Source organism: Ranitomeya imitator, chromosome 1, assembly GCF_032444005.1.
Source record: "Ranitomeya imitator isolate aRanImi1 chromosome 1, aRanImi1.pri, whole genome shotgun sequence".
In the NCBI taxonomy this organism is placed as follows: domain Eukaryota; kingdom Metazoa; phylum Chordata; class Amphibia; order Anura; family Dendrobatidae; genus Ranitomeya; species Ranitomeya imitator.
In genome coordinates, this window is record NC_091282.1 from 817,084,051 (window position 1) to 817,106,920 (window position 22,870).

The 22,870-nt window shown below is 42.8% G+C and overlaps 1 protein-coding gene across 1 annotated transcript in view; it reads right to left on the reverse strand.

Annotated features, from left to right (window-relative positions):
- Positions 1 to 7,130: 7,130 nt before the first annotated feature.
- LOC138647267 (uncharacterized) overlaps positions 7,131 to 22,870 on the reverse strand; it is a 157,204-nt gene continuing 141,464 nt past the window's right edge. Inside the window, exons 5-6 of the mRNA XM_069736203.1 lie at positions 18,728 to 18,861; positions 7,131 to 7,434 (exon numbers count right to left, since the gene is read on the reverse strand). Of these exons, the coding sequence (XP_069592304.1) occupies positions 7,311 to 7,434; positions 18,728 to 18,861 (258 nt within the window). The 3' untranslated portion in view covers positions 7,131 to 7,310. The remainder of the gene's footprint in view (positions 7,435 to 18,727; positions 18,862 to 22,870) is intronic.

The window sequence follows — 22,870 nt, forward strand, 5'->3', positions numbered from 1 at the left end:
TCATTGTAGCTTATGGGAGAAAACATACACTATGCAGAGAGTGAATGCTTGTTCTCTCCTCTCTGGACCACACACCCATGAGAAGGGTACATCTAACCTTCCTGATGGGTGAGGACCCTAGAACTGGAACTAGGACCTATTAAATATGCAATAAATGTCTCAGAAAGTAACTGTGGTAACCAACCTCTTGATTGGTCGATCTGACAATGTGACTCTCGAACCCAACACAGAGTTAAATGTTGTCACTAGGCTGTGTGCTGTTTACTTACAATGAAGGTTTTATACCCAGGGCTGGTGCTTGCATGCCTTCTAGTCTGACCACGCCTCTCCTGTGATGAGCAGCTCACTGTCCATATACAATGTACTTAAAGAGCCTGGTGCGAGCTCTGTCACAACTGCTGCTCCCAGTAAGGCACTTTGTTGGAATCAAGGTCTTTTTCCCCTATATTATGCTACTCTCTCAGATTAAATGGCAAAAACCTGGTGACAGATTCCATGTAATCACGTTGCACTGCTGGAGACTAGATAGGATTGGCCACTGACTTTAAAAGAAAGCAAAGCAACTAAACTCTCTTGCCACCATTGCTACTGGAATCAAGTTTATTTAGAAAAATGTACATTTTATGGGGCTAGCTGTCAACTTCCATGCAATAACTTTGACCCCCTTTTCCTGGCCCAGGTGTAGACGGACAATACTGAACCAGCTAGCCCCACACCTTAGGGGCTCATTCAGTCCTCCATTTTTTTTTTTTTTTTTTTTTTCACGTATGAGAAAAAGGGTCTTGGTTTCATCAGGTTTTCTGACATAAGCGACAAAAAAAACTACCTTCTTTCTAGCAGGCAAGAGAACACTAGAATGGCCCTTGTTCGATCCTCGCTAACAACTAGACATGTGAAAAGCCCGATAGATTACAGGTATACGTGTGATCCATGAAAACGGCTGATTGAACTTCTATATGAAAACCAGATATATCTGAATGAGCTCTTGAGGAAGAAAGTATCACCAAAGGCCAATAGATACCAGTAATAAAAATAAATTTGTTACTGTTTGTCAACACCTGCTTCTTTCTACACATCTTCCATGTCACAACTTGTATTAGAAATCTTGCAATTTTCATACTGACTTTTCTAGACTAATGTCTAGTGATGAGCGAGTATGCTGGTTACTCAAGATTTCCGAGCTTGCTCAGGTGATCGAGTATTTTGGACGTGCTCGGAGATTGTCGCCGCAGCTGCATGATTTGTGACTGCTAGACAGCCTGAACACATGCAGGGGTTGCCTGCTTGTTAGGGAATCCCCACATGATCAGGCTGTCTAGCAGCCGCAAATCTTTCAGCTGCGGGGACACAAACATTATATACGAGCTCGCCCAAAATACTCAGAGACCACCCGAGCGTGCTCGCTCATCACTACTAACATCATATTTCAGAAAATGCACATTTACATTAGCTGCAATAGGCAGGGTGGCAGTCTTATCTTTAGTACTGCAGACTCTTAAGGTACCTTCACACTCAGCAACTTTACAACGAGAACGACAGCGATCCGTGACGTTGCAGCGTCCTGGATAGCGATCTCGTTGTGTTTGACACGCAGCAGCGATCTGGATCCCGCTGTGCCATCGCTGGTCGGAACTAGAAGTCCAGAACTTTATTTGGTCATCAGGTCGGCGTGAATCGTCATGTTTGACATCAAAAGCAACGATGCCAGCAATGTTTTACATGGAGCTAACCACCAGCGAGAACGATAAGTGAGTCGCCATTACGTCAGTGGATCGCTCCTGCATCGTTCTGGTGTTGCTGTGTTTGACGTCTCTACAGCGACGCTGCAGCGATCGGCTCATTGTCTGTCGCTGCAGCGTCGCTGAGTGTGACGGTACCTTTAGGGTATGTGCACACGTTGCGGATTCTCTGCGGATCCGCAGCGTTTTTTGCGGTGCAGAAACGCTGCAGATCCGCAATTGATTTACAGTACAATGTAAATCAATGAGAAAAAAAAATGCTGTGCACACTTTGCAGAAAATCCGCTGCGGTTTAAAGAAGTAGCATTTCACTACTTTTTTGTGAATCTGCAGCGTTTTTGTACCCATTCCATTATAGAAAACCGCAGCAAATCTGCAAGAAAAACGCACAAAAAACGATGCGGAGCCACACAAAAAAAGCGACAAATCCGCAGGTGCTTTTTCTGCCAGGAGAGGCAGAATCTGCACCAGAAATTCCTAAGCCTAATCCGCAACGTGTGCACATTGCCTAAATGACCATGCAAAGATCATTGTGAATGGATGGGAGCAGGGTCAGCTGTGATGTCACATATTGATTAGTGGATCCTGTTATCAGCTGTGTATAAGGGTTACCTGTCATTGTAATCCCACCTCTGGCAATTAGCCTGCTGAAAACTTAGGGTACCGTCACACAGTGAAATTTTGATCGCTACGACGGCACGATTCGTGACGTTCGAGCGATATATCTGTGACGTTCGAGCGATATCGCAATGTCTGACACGCTCCTGCGATCAGGGACCCCACTGAGAATCGTACGTCGTAGCAGATCGTTTGAAACTTTCTTTCGTCGTCTAGTGTCCCGCTGTGGCGGCATGATTGCATGGTGTAACATATATCGTATACGATGTGCGCATAGTAACCAACGGCTTCTACATCGCACATATGTCATGAAATTATCGCTCCAGCGTCGTAGATTGCAAAGTGTGACAGCAGTCTACGACGCTGGAGCGATATTGTTAAGACGCTGGAGCGTCACGGATCGTACCGTCGTAGCGATGAAAATTGCACTGTGTGACGGTACCCTTAGGCTGGTTTCACATTTGCGTTGGGAGGGCTGCATACTTCCTCTGTTTGGCTAGGTTCACATTGCGTTAATGGGTTAACGCTAGCGGACTCCGTTACATGGTGAAATTGTCGCAATTAACGCCATGCAATGGATCTGTTAGCGCACCCATTGACGGCAATGTGCTAACGGATCTCTAGCGCATGCCCTTTTCGGCACGCGCTAGCGATGTCACGTTGGTTTCGGGCGGACCGAGGACGCTGTTTGCAGCATCAGAGGTCCGTTCCTCGCTAGCGCAGATCGGGTACCTATCTTTAACAATGGGTACGCAGGCCATGCGGATGAGTCCGCTTGTGTCGTTTTGACGCGCTGATCGCAACAAAATGCAACATGTTGCGTTCGGTGCAGCGTCAAAATGATGCATACGGACACAACCGCATACATCCGCATAGCTTGCGTAGCCAATGTTAAAGGTAGGTACACAGGACGCACGCAGATGTAGGCGGATTTGAAGAGGTGCGGGGCTATTTTGCTTTCTCATGAAGATTGTGATATGAAGACTGGAAAATAAAAAAATAAAGCTTGGAGCGCTAAAGTCTAACACATGGAAATAAGTAACTTTGTAATATATCTGATCAGAGACCTCTGCTGCTTTCTTATCATGGAATGATAGTGTTATACTGTGAAACGTGTCGAGTAAAACCCGCATGTTAATATTTCTAGCCAATTGATGTCTCTGATCCTCAACAGCGCAAAATAACTCCCACTAATCCTCCATGCTGTTATCCTGGACTGCTCACTCGTTGTCCATTTACAGCTAAAATCTATTTGGTGAAGGCAGGTTGTTACATTACTGAGATAGGAGATGGCGGTTACTGCTAAGTGAAAAGGGGGCACTATCGGCAGAGCTCCTGCGCCTCGCATCTTCATCCCAGACCTCCGTAATGAGCCTTTATTCATTGAATATAAATTTTCTCCAGGAATTGAGAATTTTGAAAATGACTGCTCTTCACTGGCGGAGAAAGACAGATTCCTGATAGGTTACAAAATTGCCTATTTTCATGTGTGCTATTGATTTATGAAATGAAAATGTAAAGTTCCTAACACGCTAATTATCTGATGCTGGATCAGAATTCTACACAGTATTTAGTGAGTTTTGATGTTGCACATTAATTACATTATTTTCATTGCGTTTTGTTACTGTTTTTGATACTCTCTTGGTGCGCCGTGTTTTAAATAAATCTGTTTTTGATACATCCTCATATTTGGCTTTGACAACTTTATTGACAGTTGTGTTAAGTACTGTACATGTATTCTTAGCGTGTTTCCCAGCGCAAACACCCTAAAAAATGCATATTTACTTAATTTACTGCATTTCTATTGGGAAAATCCACACAACTTTGGCTTACAAGAGAAATTGATATGTTGTATATTTCCAAAACGCACACAGGTCACTTTACGCCGTTTAAAAAAAAAAAAAAAAAAAAAGTGGGCATGAGATTTCTGTAAATCATATCCACTTTGCTGCATTGTAAGACGCTGCATTTCTGCTCACTGAAAATTTGCGGTGTTAAACTCAATATAGAAGCTTACCCTATTAGAAATGCAGTGTCCTGATGGATTCCAACTGCTGTCACATTTTTATTTCATGGCTGGTTATTGAAAAGAAAAACTGGACTGTTCCCATTAGTGTGGTAAAAATACTGAATCACCCCTGGATGTTCAGTGTTGCGCTAGTGGTCTGTACCTGACGACTGAAAGCCATTATTCTTTGTCACCACAAGTCATGTGATTGACTGCAGCGGTCAGGAGAATAGACCAGCTCATCTTTGGATGTTTGAATGGTGACCTGTTCTAGTTGTCTGACTGCTGCAATCAATCATACATTTGTATTATACCTTCTGCTGCTATTATGATCCCTGATCTCTGTGCTGTTACTAGAACGCTTGTCCATCCTGTCGCTTGCTATTGGACATATGTGGCATTTTAGTTCCCTTTTATTCGGTGAATTCTGCAGAATCCAAACATTGGCTGTCAATCACCTGAATTTCCATTCACACAGTTGGGCATGTTTACTAATCTTGTTTAATATAAAGACAGAAAAATGTTCCAAATGTATCACAGTCCTTTGTTGGATGAGAAATTTAGTGCAACTGTATACTTTTTCACCACATTTTCGTGCAGTTAAACCTTTTTTTTTTTATTTTAAAGGTTGGCACATCTTATGGGTATATTTCCACACTCAGTTAACGCTGCGGCCAGATGTTACTGCACAGTGGAAGGGATTTCAAGAAATCCCATCTCCACTATGCATGCTGGGATGCCTCCTGCTTACCTGTGGAGACGGACATGCAGCACTTCTTTCCAGACTGCAGAATGTCTATTTATTTGTGGAAACGCTCAGACTCCGAAGATAAATATAATCTATCCAATGTATAGGGCGCGGTAATTCCGCACAGTTCAGTGATCACATGCGGAATCGCCTGCGTTCAAAAGCCGGCAGCGCTTTGGATGGAGCAGACATGTGCTGCGTCCAAAGCGCTGCCCATTACTGACTGTGGGGACGTAGCCTTAAAGAGGTTTATCCAATTTATCTTTACTTTAACAAATGGGTTGGGGACATAATTTTGTGGCAGTTGCTAATATGCTAGTATAGTTTCTTCATTTTTGTGAATCACAGCCCACTTGATGGTGCAGTCTCTCACAGCCGCTACGGCGCTCTTGTTCTCAAAATGGTAGCTAATGGAGGAGCATGTAAGCACACTTTTCTTTCAATGTAAAAATTGCTTTCTCAGTTGGAGTGTAAGGCGGTGGAGAGCACTGAAGGTCGAACTTTGAACATCGTACGGGGCTGGGCATCTGCCATGGTGACCAAGAGACACAAGTGAACATGGCCATTGCTTCCAGTGTAGACATGCGGTACAGAGTGTGGGGAGCACACATAGAATATTAAGTTGCTGTTAAAAACTTGTGGTCTAGGGGGAAAGACCGGTGACCCTCGTTCGTGCCAGTATAGTAATCGGAACAGCTTAAAGAGCTATTGTAGTGACAGACCTATCGTTGTGAGTGCTGCCCATGAAAGTTAAAGCGGAAAGGCATTATAGCGCCGTTCGTGCTGAACGACCGCTAGATAAAACAGAATAATACTGAAACTGAATTATCACCATTATTGCTAATAGTGTATGACTTGATACCCTCTACCCGAACAACTGACTTTGCATAATTAACACCTTCGTTTCAGTGTTGGCAACAAAAATAGCTTAGTTGGTTACTTCTCTCATCTCATCCTGCGTGTTGCGTTCTAGTAACCTGTTCGCAGTAGAACAGTTCGGTCACATGCTTCTTCATCAAATGCCTTGTCCAGAACAGGAGTGCTTTGCAGTGTATGGCCGGGGTCACACTTGCGAGTGCAATGCGAGAAACTCGTGCGAGTCTCTCACATCAATACCCGGCACTGCCGCCGGCACTCGGGATCGGACTGTGCGGCTCCATGTATTTCTATCCCGATTGCCAGGGACAGTGACGGGCATTGATGCGAGAGACTCACGAGTAACTCGCATTACACTCACAAGTGTGACCCCCGACCTAAAAGGAAGACTCTATTCTAGTAATGCATTTGTAGACTTTGTAATGCATTTGTAGACTTTACACGTGCTGCGCCGATTCTTTGGAATGCACTACCTAGGTTAATACGATTAATCCCCAATCCCCACAGTTTTAAGCGTGCCCTAAAAACTCATTTGTTCAGACTGGCCTACCGCCTCAATGCATTAACCTAACGATCCCTGTGTGGCCTATTTATAATAAAAAAAAAAAAAAAGGTTCCTCGCATCATGTTCTCATACACTTTATGCAGTATTAGCCCTCTGTGTCTGTACTGCTACATACTTAGGCAGGTAACTGGTTCATGCAGCTTTACATGAACACCTGAGCCTTACACTATAGCTGGTCCGAATAACTAAAGCAATTGTTACCATCCACCTCTCGTGTCTCCCCTTTTCCTCATAGTTTGTAAGCTTGCGAGCAGGGCCCTCATTCCTCATGGTATCTGTTTTGAACTGTATTTCTGTTATGCTGTAATGTCTATTGTCTGTACAAGTCCCCTCTATAATTTGTAAAGCGCTGCGGAATATGTTGGCGCTATATAAATAAAATTATTATTATTATTATATTATTATTATTAGTTTTTTGCTACATTTGTTAGAAAGCTGTGTTTTGAAAGCATAATGCAATGTGAGTATAATAAAGTGCAGCGAGCAGCATGTCCCTTCCATTTATATAGATGGCAGACCTTTCAACATTTAGCTATCCGCAGCTATTAATAAATTTAAAAAGAAACTCACTTTTTATATACATGTAGACTTTGTTTTTATTTAATCAAAAGAATTATTTGTAAATTCAGAAGTGCTCAAAATAGTCTCTGGGGAATTTTAGGAAGTGTTACTCCAGGTATATTCCAGCAGCCTATCCTGCAAGGAACAGGTTACATACATTTCATCATAGTCGACAGCTTGCTGTAGGAGAACTCTTCAGCCTCTCTTAATCCAGGTGAGTCTGATTTCTCCTCTCCTACATGGAATTTGTGGAATTTTCTGGGAGGAATTCTTATCCATTCTTCTAAGTTCTCCGACATGTTGTAATGTGTCTTTCTCTCTGGAGAATTAACACATATAAGAAATAGAACATGCCAGACTCGATTAAATATGTTCAAGACAAAGTAGGCAATTGCTATGATTACCAGAAAATAATTCAGGAGCTAACCTTTATAACAAAACCCTTAGCATGTTGTGAAATAACGTTTATCGTAAAGGGGTTTCCCACAAACAAAGTATGTTTTAATCAATAGATCTTGGAATAAAAATTAGTTCCACAATTGGATGTTTAAAAAAAAAAAAAATGTTTCTGTGCTGAGAATATTTGTGCCCTTGGTATGTACTGTGTAATGGCCGTGTCTGACTGTCACTGACTTGGTCTGATCTTACCACAGCTCCTGGCCAGGAGAAGATGTATACATTCTGTTCCTGCCAGCCAGACGTATGACTGCTGGATCTTGAGGCTTTCATGGTGCTAATCATCTAAGGGAGCAGGTTTCTCCTTATGGAGAGTGACAATCCAGGCCAGGTCTGGCATGCCCATATGAGTAGACTAAAACACCTTGCATGCTCCTCTGAGAAATTAAATCAGAGAGGAAGAGGGCTTGAACTCTAGTGCCACCTATTGGAAGTAGCAAACTTAAAAGTCTATGTCGACCCTTTAACGAGCCTTTCAATATGAGGTTTAAGGTTGAGCAGATAGTCATGTGCCATGCCAGAGATGACTAGGAGACTGATGTATTTAAGGGGTTAACTATGTCTAAGGGACCTGCATGGGTTTAAAATGTGTAGGTCAAGTGTTTGTTTATAAAAAAAATTGTCTCTGAAGTTTTATAGTGACTAAATAAATATATTTTTAAAATGTATATATTTTTATTTTCAACTGTGCATGATATTATCCACTTTATATGTGGCTGCAGACTTGCAGATCCTCACATCGTGTGCTCTGCACGCTGTGAGGATGTGCCAGGAGCAAGCAGGCATGTGACCACAAGTATGCAATCTGCATACTCCCAGCCACATTGAGTAGCGCTCAATGGTGATGTTCTACACTGCAGCACCAAAACCAAGTAGTTCAAACCTCGCATTTCATCATATGGGATGAAAAAAATTGGAGTGTTCAACTATTTAAAAAAAAAAAATAACAACACAATAATGATAATGTGTTTCGGGTAGAAAAACCCTTAATCACATGGTTTTTATCCAAAACACGTAAATATTATTCAATCCAATAAGTAATCCAGCTCAGGCAGTCTGTTAAAAACTTTCAAATTTTATTTGGATTACTTGTTTTAAAGAATTTTCCTTTCAGCATAAAAGTTACAAGCCCCCAATGTGGGAAGAATTCTATGGGAAGACGCGTTTCGAACCTAGCGGTTCTTAATCCTTGCATAACATCCTGAACAAAAGAACAACCTTATATACCACATTCTATCCCAGTCGTGATTGTTACCACATATTCACTAATAGTATTCTTCACCTGTTGAGAAATATCCATCATTTAATTACCTCACAATATACCGTATTTTTCAGACTATAAGATGCACCGGACCATAAGGCGCACGCCAAATTTTCAGACGGAAAATAGGGGAAAAAAATGTGTCAAATGGGGGTCCGTCTTACAGTCCGAATTCAGCTTACCGGGGGCGATCGGCACAGGTGGAGGAGTGGTCACAGGGGTTGTTCAGTGGTCCAGGCTGATGTGGCTGTGGTGCTCCTCTGTGGGGCGCCGGTGGTGGTGGCGCTCTGTGGTGGTGCTCTGTGGGGTAGCGTGGCTCTGCCGGCATTTCGTGAAAGCCTGGAGGCCCCCGCAGATCCAGTGCTGTGATGTGGTGGCCTCCGGGAAAAAGGCCGCCGGGGCGGCGCATGCTCAGATTGAGATCTCGTCTCCTGAGATCTCGGGACAAGATCTCGTTGCCGAGATCTGAATCTGAGCATGCAGTGGCCTCCGAGAAAATGGCTGCCAGGGGCGGCCATGCTCAGATTCAGATCTCGGCAATGAGATCTCGTCTTCAGAGATCTGAATCTGAGCATGTACTGTCCTCGGTGGCCATTTTCCCGGAGGCCACCGCATCGCAGCACTGGATCTGCAGGGGCCTCCGGGCTTTTTTGAAGTGCCGGCGGAGCTCCGCCGCCGAACAAAGTATCACCACTTCCGCCGCACCAGCCTTGGAAGGAAGGCTGCAGCGTCGGACTGGGATCGCTGCCATAGTGTTTATAAGTATATTCCGACCATAAGACGCACCCCCATTTTCCCCAAAACATTTTTGGGAAAAAAGTGCATCTTATGGTCTGAAAAATACGGTCAGCTAAATAATATAATAAAACACATATATACACAATTGACATATGAATAAAAAAAAATGAAGGCTGCAATACATTTTGAAATTTACACATAATATGTTAAATCCTGTTTAACATTCATCCCTAAAGGTGCTCTCGTTTGCAAGTAATACATCCACCATGATTCCAGGGTTTAGAAACCTTTTCTATTCCAATAACCCTACACATAGTGGTGTCCCCATTATGGTGTAATGAAAAATGTCCTGAAGCCACTACAGTTAGCCATTAAAAGGTATCAACCACTGAGGACTCTCAATTCTAAATATTTTTCTATCTACTGGCTAACACGGTACCAAGATATATTTCTTTCCTGAAGCCACTGAGCATTTTACCATCTTAACATTAGCTGCATGCGATAGATGGCGTCTAAACCAGACTTTCAGTTGATGAGTGGGACATCCCACATATTGGATTTTACAAACTAAACTAGTTACTAGATACAGTATACTACATAAGTGGTGTTGCAATTTATACATTTCTTATCTTTATATGATTTATTGGTAATTGTGGAGTTCAATTTCCTAGTATTCGCCACATGATTGCAACATATACAAAAGCGATGTCCATATTTATAAAAGCCCACTGAATGGAGCCAAGTTTTCTCATTTCCTACATTATTGTTTTTATATAAACTTGGGGATAAAATATCTCCTAAAGATGGTGCTCTTTTGGCAGAAAATCTTATAGGCTGAAATAATATTTTTTTAATATCATTTTGATGTAATATGGGAATATACACTGCTCAAAAAAATAAAGGGAACACTTAAACAAAATATAACTCCAAGCAAATCAAACTTCTGTGAAATTAAACTGTTCACTTAGAAAGCAACACTGTTTGACAATCAATTTCACATGCTGTTGTGCAAATGGAATAGACAACAGAAATTATTGGCAATTATCAAGACACCCTCAATAAAGGAGTGGTTCTGCAGGTGGGGACCACAGACCACATCTCAGTACCAATGCTTTCTGGCTGATGTTTTGGTCACTTTTGAATGTTGGTTGTGCTTTCACACTCGTGGTAGCATGAGACGGACTCTACAACCCACATATGTGGCTCAGGTAGTGCAGCTCATCCAGAATGGCACATCATTGCGATGGCAAGAAGGTTTGCTGTGTCTGTCGGCGTAGTGTCCAGAGGCGCTACCAGGAGACAGGCGAGTACACCAGGAGACGTGGAGGGGGCCGTAGGAGGGCAGCAACCCAGCAGCAGGACCGCTACCTCAGCCTTTGTTCAAGGAGGAGCGCTGCCTGAGCCCTGCAAAATGACCTCCAGCAGGCCACAAATCTGCACAAACGGTTAGAAACCGACTCCATTAGGATGGTCTGAGTGCCCTATGTCCACAGATGGGGTTGTGCTCACAGCCCAACACCGTGCAGGACGCTTGGCATTTGCCACAGAACACCAGGATTGGCAAATTTGCATTGGCGCCCTGTGCTCTTCACAAATGAAAGCAGGTTCACACTGAGCACATGTGATAGGCCGGCGTCACACTCAGCGTATAAAAATACGGTCCGTAATTTACAGCCGTAATACACAGAAAAGTCCCCAAAATAGTGGTCCGTATCTCATCCGTAGGCAGGGTGTGTCAGCGTATTTTGCGCATGGCATCCTCCGTATGTAATCCATATGGCATCCGTACTGCGAGATTTTCTTGCAGGCTTGCAAAACCGACATACGGACATACAATGGATCCATGTTCTCAAAAAATCTTAAAAACATAAATACTGTCTTTATATATATATATATATATATATATATATATATATATATATATACACACACACACACGCACACTGTATATATGTCAGTGAGACATACATATATATATATATATATATATATATATACTAGATTGTGGCCCGATTCTAACGCATCGGGTATTCTAGAATATGCATGTCCCCGTAGTATATGAACAATGATGATTCCAGAATTCGCAGCAGACTGTGCCCGTCGCTGATTGGTCGAGGCAACCTTTATGACATCATCGTCGCCATGGCAACCATTATGACATCTACGTCGATACTGTGCCCGTCGCTGATCGGTCGAGGCGAATTCACAGCAGACTGCCCGTCGCTGATTGGTCGAGGCAACCTTTATGACATCATCGTCGCCATGCGGCCTCGACCAATCAGAGACGCGGGATTTCCAGGACAGACAGACAGACAGACAGAAAAAGCCTTAGACAATTATATTAGCAGAGCTCCTGCTTGTAAAATTAGTTAACCCCTTAAGATGGATTTACAGCGTGGGACAAGACTCATCGGAAGGTATGGGATATTGTTGTTTTTTTATTTTACCTTTTTTACAGAGCGAGGGTCTTCAGGTGGATTACCAGTCTAATAAACTATTCCAACAACCTGTGTTTTTATTTCATTAAAAGACTTTGAAATGGTTAAAAAACACACACATTATTACAGACAATTGGATTAATAATGGATAGGTGTCACAATTGACGCCTCTCCATAATTAATCTGGCTTAATGTCACCTTACAATAGCAAGGTGACATTAACCCTTCATTACCCCATATCCCACCGCTACACGGGAATGGGAAGAGAGTGGCCAAGTGGCAGAATAGGCGCATCTTCCAGATGTGCCTTTTCTGGGGTGGCTGGGGGCAGATGTTTTTAGCCGGGGGTGGGGTGGGGTGGGGGACCAATAACCATGGACCCTCTCCAGGCTATTAATATCTGTTCTCAGTCACTGGCTTTACCATTCTGGCGGAGAAAATTGCGCGGGAGCCCACGCCAATTTTTTCCGCGATTCAACCCTTTAAATTAATAGCTACAGCGTCCAAATTTTGCACATACACACTACTAACATTAGTAGTGTAGAATATGCAAAAAAAAAGGGATATGAGATGGTTTACTGTATGTAAACCATGTCTCATATCATGTCGGGTTTGGGAAGGAGAAAGCAAAAGCCGGCAATTGAATTACCGGCTTTTAAGCTATCTAGCGCTGTATGAAATATATATATATATATATATATATATATATATATTAATGTGTCTCAATGACATATATATATATTATATATATATATATATACAGTGGGGCAAAAAAGTATTTAGTCAGTCAGCAATAGTGCAAGTTCCACCACTTAAAAAGATGAGAGGCGTCTGTAATTTACATCATAGGTAGACCTCAACTATGGGAGACAAACTGAGAAAAAAAAATCCAGAAAATCACATTGTCTGTTTTTCTATCAATTTTTTTGCATATTATGGTGGAAAATAAGTATTTGGTCAGAAACAAACAATCAAGATTTCTGGCTCTCACAGACCTGTAACTTCTTCTTTAAGAGTCTCCTCTTTCCTCCACTCATTACCTGTAGTAATGGCACCTGTTTAAACTTGTTATCAGTATAAAAAGACACCTGTGCACACCCTCAAACAGTCTGACTCCAAACTCCACTATGGTGAAGACCAAAGAGCTGTCAAAGGACACCAGAAACAAAATTGTAGCCCTGCACCAGGCTGGGAAGACTGAATCTGCAATAGCCAACCAGCTTGGAGTGAATAAATCAACAGTGGGAGCAATAATTAGAAAATGGAAGACATACAAGACCACTGATAATCTCCCTCGATCTGGAGCTCCACGCAAAATCCTACCCCGTGGGGTCAGAATGATCACAAGAACGGTGAGCAAAAATCCCAGAACCACGCGGGGGGACCTAGTGAATGAACTGCAGAGAGCTGGGATCAATGTAACAAGGCCTACCATAAGTAACACACTACGCCACCATGGATTCAGATCCTGCAGTGCCAGACGTGTCCCACTGCTTAAGCCAGTACATGTCCGGGCCCGTCTGAAGTTTGCTAGAGAGCATTTGGATGATCCAGAGGAGTTTTGGGAGAATGTCCTATGGTCTGATGAAACCAAACTGGAACTGTTTGGTAGAAACACAACTTGTCGTGTTTGGAGGAAAAAGAATACTGAGTTGCATCCATCAAACACCATACCTACTGTAAAGCATGGTGGTGGAAACATCATGCTTTGGGGCTGTTTCTCTGCAAAGGGGCCAGGATGACTGATCCGGGTACATGAAAGAATGAATGGGGCCATGTATCATGAGATTTTGAGTGCAAACCTCCTTCCATCAGCAAGGGCATTGAAGATGAAACGTGGCTGGGTCTTTCAACATGACAATGATTCAAAGCACACCGCCAGGGCAACGAAGGAGTGGCTTCGTAAGAAGCATTTCAAGGTCCTGGAGTGGCCTAGCCAGTCTCCAGATCTCAACCCTATAGAAAACCTTTGGAGGGAGTTGAAAGTCCATGTTGCCAAGCAAAAAGCCAAAAACATCACTGCTCTAGAGGAGATCTGCATGGAGGAATGGGCCAACATACCAACAACAGTGTGTGGCAACCTTGTGAAGACTTACAGAAAACGTTTGACCTCTGTCATTGCCAACAAAGGATATATTACAAAGTATTGAGATGAAATTTTGTTTCTGACCAAATACTTATTTTCCACCATAATATGCAAATAAAATGTTAAAAAAACAGACAATGTGATTTTCTGGATTTTTTTTTCTCAGTTTGTCTCCCATAGTTGAGGTCTACCAATGATGTAAATTACAGACGCCTCTCATCTTTTTAAGTGGTGGAACTTGCACTATTGCTGACTGACTAAATACTTTTTTGCCCCACTGTATATATATATATATATATATACATACCCCTATACTATGTGTAGACATTTATTTTAGCTATTCTATTCTACCCTGTCAGTGTGATATTACTGTACACCGCACTGCATTGCCGGCTTTTCTCTAGAACACCGCTGCGTATTTCTCGCAAGTCACACTGCTGGTCTGTGTGTAATCCGTATTTTTCTAGCCCCCATAGACTTTCATTGGTGTATTTTTTGCACAATACGGTGACAAACACAGCATGCTGCGATTTTCTGCTGCCGTAGAACACCGTATAATACGGATCAGTAAAATACGGCTGATAGGAGCTGGGGCATAGAGAAGCATTGTACCGTATGCAATCTGTATTTTCAGCACCTCTCTTACGTCCGTGAAACACGGTAGTGTGATGCCGGCCATAGACGTTACAGTCTGGAGTCACCGTGGAGAGCGATCTGCTGCCTGCATGCCTTCAACATGACCGGTTTGGCAGTTGGTCAGTAATGGTGTGGGGTGACATTTCTATGGAGGGCCGCACAACCCTCCATGTGCTCGCCAGAGGTAGCCTGACTGCCATTAGGTACCGAGATGAGATCCTCAGACCCCTTGTGAGACCATATACTGGTGCGGTTGACCCTGGGTTCCTCCTAATGTAGGACAATGCCAGACCTCATGTGGCTGGAGTGTGTCAGCAGTTCCTGCAAGATGAAGGCATTGAAACTATGGGCTGCCCTCCCGTTCCCCAGACCTGAATCCGATTGAACACATCTGGGACATGGCTTTCACCATCCACCAACGTCACTACAGACTGTCCAGGAGTTGGCGGATGCTTTAGTCCAGGTCTGGGAGGAGATCCCTCAGGAGACCATCCACCGCCTCATCAGGAGCATTCCCACGCATTGTAGGGAGGTCATACAGGCACATGGAGGCCACACAGACAGAACTGAACATCATTTCCTTGTCTTGAGGCATTTCCACTGAAGTTGGATCAGCCTGTAATTTTATTTTCCACTTTGATTTTGAGTATCATTCCAAATCCAGACCTCCATGGGATATTCATTTTGAATTACATTGATCATTTTTATGTTTTATTGTTCTTAACACATTCCACTATATAATGAATAAAGATTTGCAACTAAAATATTTCATTCAGTGATATCTAGTATGTGGTATTTTAGTGTTCCCTTTATTGTTTTGAGCAGTGTGTTTTTGTATAATGTTCTTGATTTCTGTAAATTGTGGGCTATATTTTGTTATAAACGCAATTTGATCTTGGTGTGATTTTCCTGTTGTTTTTTCTTTCAACATGTCCTGTCTATTTTTATTAGCGATCGAATTGTAGCCGCCATTCATATCTTATCTCCAGCAGCGTTCGCTGGAGAGAAGATATGAAAAATCCTTTTTTTTGTTGTTTTTTCATGTTTAAAATAAAGATCCCTGTCCCCACCCCCCTCCCACCCCCTGTGCGCCCGCCCGCTGTTAATAAAATACTCACCCGCTCCCTCGCAGCGTCCTCTCCGCGCCACACCTTCTCCTGTATGAGCGGTCACGTGGTGCCGCCGATTACAGTCATGAATATGCGGCTCCACCTCCCACCGCATATTCATCACTGTAATGGTGGGCACCTCGTGACCGCTCATACAGGAGAAGGTGCGGTGCGGGTGGGAACAGGGATCTTTATTTTAAACACGAAAAAAAAAAAGGATTTTTCATATCTTCTCTCCAGCGAATGCTGCTGGAGAGAAGATATGAATGGCGGCTTCAGCACCAGATGCAGGGGACAGCACTTATCTCTAGCACTGTCTCCTGCACGCTCCGTGTGGTACCCAGTCGGCACAAGGGCGGCACACGTGTGCCGAACGTGTGCCACACGGATGGCCTACGTGAGCTCACGGACACACGGATAATTCCGGTACCGATTTTTCCAGTACCGGAATTATCTGGACGTGCGAGACTGGCCTAATGGAATATTTTGTATCGTTTTTTTAGAGTGGCAGGATGTTGCAGTGTAGAATTCATCAATCCCTTTGGTGAAAACTCTAGAGAAACATCCAGAAAATCTATTTTATTTTTTTTGAAGGGTATGTGTACATTTTAGATTCATCTCATTCTGGTTCATAAAGCAAACAAATTGTTCAGCTGCCTCCTCAATCCCATCCCATACCAGGAGGAGGTCGTCAAATTAACGGCCATACCACCTGATATGGGAGTGGAGTTTGGATGCAGCCGAAAAAATATAATGTTCTTCCCATATAGCCATATAAATGTTTGCTATAGATGGTGAGAAGCCTGCACCCATTGGGGCTCCTTGTTTTTGTAGGATGAATTGACCGTTAAATTAAAAATAATTGTGAACTAATAAAAATTCTGTTGCCTGTATAATAAATTCCTTTATCGCTGGGGTGTAGTTACTATGTATCCTCAAAAAGGTATTTAATGATTCCAAAGGTAGCCTGTGCGGTATACTGGGGTATAGTCCGACTGACTACATCACAAGAAAGCCATGTACTATGTTCTGTCTACACAGACCCATCTAAAGAAGATATAACGTGTTTTGTATCTCTTAAATAGCTAGGAATATTTTTGACCAAAGGTTGTAAGTACAAATCCAACCATGAGCTGAGTTTGTCACCCAAATTTCCAATTCCTGCCACTATGGGGCGTATGGGTGGAGGGAATTTAGCTTTATGGATCTTTGGGAGAGAATGTAATATGGGTAGTACTGGAGACTGAACTAACAAATCCTCAAACAATGCCTCCGTCAAAGCTCCCATTTTAACCTCTTCTTTCAACAATTTTCTTATCCCAACAGAGAATTTATTAGTAGGATCAAAACTCAGTTCTTGGTACATGTCTACGTGTGACAACATTCGCATATTAAGTTTCTCGCATAGTCCAGCATCCAAAAGATATCACTCGTGAGTTCTCTATGGTGGTGGCTTATCTCTAGAACACAATGTTTGGTTGTCCTCAACTTCCCTTACAATCATCTGTCGGTGGTCCCCATACATATAAAGGTACCTTCACACTGAACGATATCGCTAGCGATCCGTGACGTTGCAGCGTCCTGGCTAGCGATATCGTTCAGTTTGACAGGCAGCAGCGATCAGGATCCTGCTGTGCCATCGTTGGTCGGCGCAGAAAGTACAGAACTTTATTTCGTCGCTGGACCTCCCGCAGACATCGCTGAATCGGTGTGTGTGACGCCGAATCGGCGTGTGTGACGCCGATTCAGCGATGTCTTCACTGGTAACCAGGGTAAACATCAGGTTACTAAGCGCAGCGGGCGGAAAGCACAGCGGTGACGTCACCGCTGTGCTCTGCTTTCCGGCCGGCGCTTAGTGCAGAGAAGCAGAGCGCCGGAGAGGACAGACGCCGGAATGTAAGTATGTAGTTTTTTTTTTTTACGTTTACGATGGTAACCAGGGTAAACATCGGGTTACTAAGCGCGGCCCTGTGCTTAGTAACCCGATGTTTACCCTGGTTACCAGGGGACTTCGCATAGTTGGTCGCTGGAGAGCTGTCTGTGTGACAGCTCTCCAGCGACCACACAGTGACGCTGCAGCGATCGGGATCATTGTCTAGATCACTGCAGCGTCGCTTAATGTGACGGTACCTTAAGGCTACCTGACGAAACTGTTGACCTCAGCAGGTTCAGCTGACTTTAATCTAATATGTATGGGGGGCCATAAGTCTTTAGATGTTGCTATCACTTCAAGATTTCTTTTATTAGTACAACATTTATTTTATTTTTGTTCGCCATTAAAAGGTGTCATAAATTTTGTTTTTCTTTCTTAGAGCAATAAATCTGGACTTTCATTAAGCACATGTTGTAAATATTCCCAAGCGATAGCCGGCTATTTTCATCATCTTTAAATAACCTATCTATATTGAGAGTGCAAAGTGTAAGGCTATGGGCCCACATTCAGGAATGTATGCAGAATTTTCCTGAGCAAATCCGGATTCCTTTCGCAGGAAATCCGCTTGCGTTTTTATTGTGTTTTTTGCTTGTTTTTTTCGCGGATTTTTCGTGTTTTTTTCCGGAGGTTCCCAATACAATAATATAGTGGCAAATCCACAGATTTTCCACTAAATTAATGAACATGCTGCTTTTTTTCCGCAATGCTTTTTTTTGCGGAAAAAACGCAGCATAGGCACAAGAGTTGCGGAATGCATTAAAATGATGAAATGCTTAATGTAAGCATTTTTTAAGCGTTTTTGCAGCGGAAAACTGGCAAAAACGCGAAAAATCCTGAAAGTGGGCACATAGCCTAAAAGCATCCTTATCATGCAGCAAATTACATTACTAGAAGTACATTCCTACTTCTATTGTGAAGTTTAGAAAGTTACTGTATTATTTATCTGAATACTTACTGTTTTTCTCGAAGAGAGCAGAGCACTTTAGCAATGAGAGTATGGTGTCCACTGTTTGTCTGCTCTTTCATAACTGTGACCAGTTCTGATATTGGCAGCTGCAGTTTTTCTAAACCCATCCATAATGTGTTTTCCTGAGGGAAGCAAGCTAATAATTATAAACTATTTAAAGGGTTTTCTGTAACCAAGAAATGTTATTACTATTACTACCAGCCAATCTTCTGTGCCCACATTGCATTTTTTATGCGTTTCTGTAGCATTTGTTTGCCGCAGCGGAAAAGCATAAAAATGCGTAAAAAGCGCATTCCCATGCAATTCTATGGGATTCCGCAGTTGCTGTGCCCATGCTGCGGATTTTCCCGCTGGGGAATCGCATAGCGGTAAAATCCGCAGCATGTTCATTATTTCTGCGGAATCGCGGCGATTCCGCAGCCATAGGATTGCATTTCCCCACACAAAGTATGGCCACCACCATTAGAGCCTTTTTTACATCATACTGAAATGCTGTAGAAAAAAGTCCCAATCCAGTCAGCAGATCCCACAAAAGCCTTTTTACTATACTCACAGATGACTGGTGTTGGTCCTGTGCCTCCTCTCTTCTTGCGATCGCTGTCCCCTGCCCTGCTTTATGTGAATGGCGCGTCTTACGTCATCCACACAGTGTCCCCCAATAGTGCTCCCGTGCAGGCACCCTTCCTCACAGCAAAGTACTACAGGTTTAATATCACTGTTTTACCTCCAGGAAGAAATGTTTCACCTCACGGAATCTTTCCCTCCTGAGCCCTCTTGGGTGCCCATACAGTAGTGTACAATCATATGCAATATTGCTACATTTCGGATTAATAGCATAATAGATTACGAGCACCTTTTTTCTTATCAGCCATTGTGGAAATGAAAAAAATTAAGTTAATTACAGTTGGAATGTATTTTTTTACAACTCAATGGTAAAAAAAAAAAAAACCCGTGTAAGGGTATGTGCACACGTCATGATTTTTTCCTGACAAAATCCTGAGAATTCTGCCAGAAATCCGCGTTTTTTTTCTCGCGGATTTCTCGCGGAATTTGCACGTTTTTTGCGCTGATTTTTTGCGTTTTTTTTTTTTTCCTGAATGTCCTTTTTGATAGGAAATCAGCAAAAAATCCGGAAAAAGATAGAGCATGTCCGGATTTTTTGCGGGATGCGTTTTTTTTGCGGAAAAAAACGCTAACATCTGCGCAAAAAATGCGGAATGCATTCTAAAAGATAGGATGCATAATGTTAGCATTTTTTTTACCAGATTTATAGCGGTTTTATGGCGAAATTCCGCAAAAAAAACGCTAAAAATCCTGACGTGTGCACATACCCTAACACCTGCAGGCTAAAAAGTCTCACTGAACCCCTACATGTGGTCCCTGAGGGATGCAATTACAAAAATTGGGTCTCTTTAGTTTTTTTTTTTGCCACCGTAGACTATGTTCACACACAGCTTCTTTGCAGTGTTTTTTCTGCAGCCAAAACCTACTCTCTTCGCAGTAAAAAATGCAAAGTTTGCTGTGTTTTCGCAGTGTGCTTTTTTGCCTATAGTACATGTTTAATAAAGTTAGTCTTATTCATCAATAACGTAGCCAAAAACCCTGCAAAAAATGTAGCCAAAGCCTGATTGCTGTTTTTTTGCAACATTTTGCATTCTCATTGCTTTCTGAAGGTGACAAAATGCCGCAAAAATGCTGAAAGAATTGACATGCTGTACATTTAAAAAACGCTATATTTGTATGTATGTATGTATGCATGTGCTTAAAATAAAAAATGGTGGCATACCTTACCAAGCCCCCACAAATTCATCACAGGCCATATCATAGGTCTTTGCCAGCTTTTGCATGAATGACTGCTCCGTTCAGAAGTCAGATGCAGCCTATGATTGACTGCAGTGGTCATCTGACTAAGGCTACTTTCACACTAGCGTCGGTACAGGCTCGAGTTCATATGAGGACAACCAGCAGAGGGCGCCCTCTTATGATCTCGAGCCAGGGAGCTTTCTAGGAAAGTTCCCACGATCTAGGAACAACCAGCAGAGGGCGCCTCACCGCAAATGCAGGTAAATATAGGTCATTGACCTACTTTACCTTCATTCTCCGGGGTTTTGCAGACATGAGCAACGTTGCATTAGCAAAGCTCATGTCTGCAAAATATTTTAACCCCTTCAGATGGATTTACATCGTTGGACTTTACAGATCTGCGGAAGGTAAGGATATTGTTGGTTTATTATGTTTTTTTTGTTACAGAACGAAGGTCTTCAGTTATTGGATTGGGCGTTCAATAAAATATTACAACAACCTTTGTTTTTATTTCATTAAAATAATTTTTAATAATGTGTTTGTGTATTTTTTTAACCCTTTACTAGTATTGGATTAATAATGGATAGGTGTCATAATTGACGCCTCTCCATTATTAATCTGGCTTAATGTCACCTTACAATAGCAAGGTGGCATTAACCCTTCATTACCCCATATCCCACCGCTACACGGGAATGGGAAGAGAGTGGCCAAGTGCCAGAATAGGCGCATCTTCCAGATGTGCCTTTTCTGGGGTGGCTGGGGGCAGGTGTCTTTAGCCAGGGTGGGGGGGGCAATAACCATGGACCCTCTCCAGGCTATTAATATCTGCCCTCAGTCACTGGCTTTACTACTCTGGCGGAGAAAATTGTGCGGGAGCCCACGCCAATTTTTTCCGCCATTTAACCCCTTAATTTACTAGCTAGAACGGCCAAATTTTGAATAGACACACTACTAACATTAGTAGTGTGGAATATGCAAAAAAAATAGTGATATGAGATGGTTTACTGTATGTAAACCACGTCTCATATCATGTCGGGTTTTAGGAAGGAGAAAGCAAAAGCCGGTAATTGAAGTACCGGCTTTAAAGCTGTCTAGCGCTGGAAGAAATATTAATATATATATATATGTGTCTCACTGACATATATATATATATATATATATATATATATATATATATATATACCTATTCTATGTGTACACATTTATTCTACCTATTCTACTGGAAGCTGTCAGTGTGATTTTACTGTACACCGCACTGAATTACCGGCTTTTCTCTCTAACAGCGCTGCGTATTTCTCGCAAGTCACACTGCTGGTCCGTGTGTGATCCGTATTTTTGGGGCTTCCATAGACTTTCATTGACGTTTTATTTGCGCAATACGGTGACAAACGCAGCATGCTGCGATTTTCTACGGCCGTAGAAAGCCGTATAATACTGATCAGTTTAATACGGCAGATAGGAGCAGGGGCATAGAGAATAATTGTGCCGTTTGTTTTGCGAGTTTTACGGACGTAGTTTCTGCGCTCTTACGTCCGTAAAACTCGCAAGTGTGAAGCCGGCCTAAATAAAGTAGGCATTACTTACGGAGCTGACACAGACCTATGGTATGGCCTGTGCTGGAACCGAGGGGTAGCTGGAATGTATGTAGTTTTGTATTTTAAGATTATACATGTCTCCATTTTTTTCTATATAAAGGATAACCCTTTTAATATCCATGACACACCAAGTGTATCTTGCTTAGAGGTGTAGTCTATTTTTTGTTAGTAGCGGTGTTAGAGAGGAGCTAAAGAAGAAGTTTAGCTGTCTGTCTGCTTCGTCTGGTATTATAGCCCTTCTCCATTAAAGTAAATATGGTGAACTGCAAGTCAGACATGGCACAGACAGTTTTATTCTGATCCTGCTGAACCTTTTAATGGGCAACTTTACTTGCCCATTAAAAAAAGTATACAAAATGTTTCATATTGACATGCCTGCAGTGTTACAGTGAGGATACCTACTACTCTTTATCCTTTTTAAGGGTATGTGTCCACTTTCAGGATGGCCGGCGGTATCGTCGGAGCGGCTTTGCGGCTCTGCGGTAAGCCCCGCCCCCTTTCTGGGACGCGATGATGCCGGATGTGTTCACAGCACACATCCGGGATCATCGCTCCCCACCATAGGGCCCTGTGCTATATCTTGCGGCGACGCAGCGTCGCCACAAGATATACGGACATGCTGCGATCTGAAAAGACGCGCAGCATGTCCGGAGTCGCAGGGCCGCCGCGTGCGTGTTACCACGCATAGTGGAGACGGGATTTCATTAAATCCCCTCCACTATGCTGTAACATC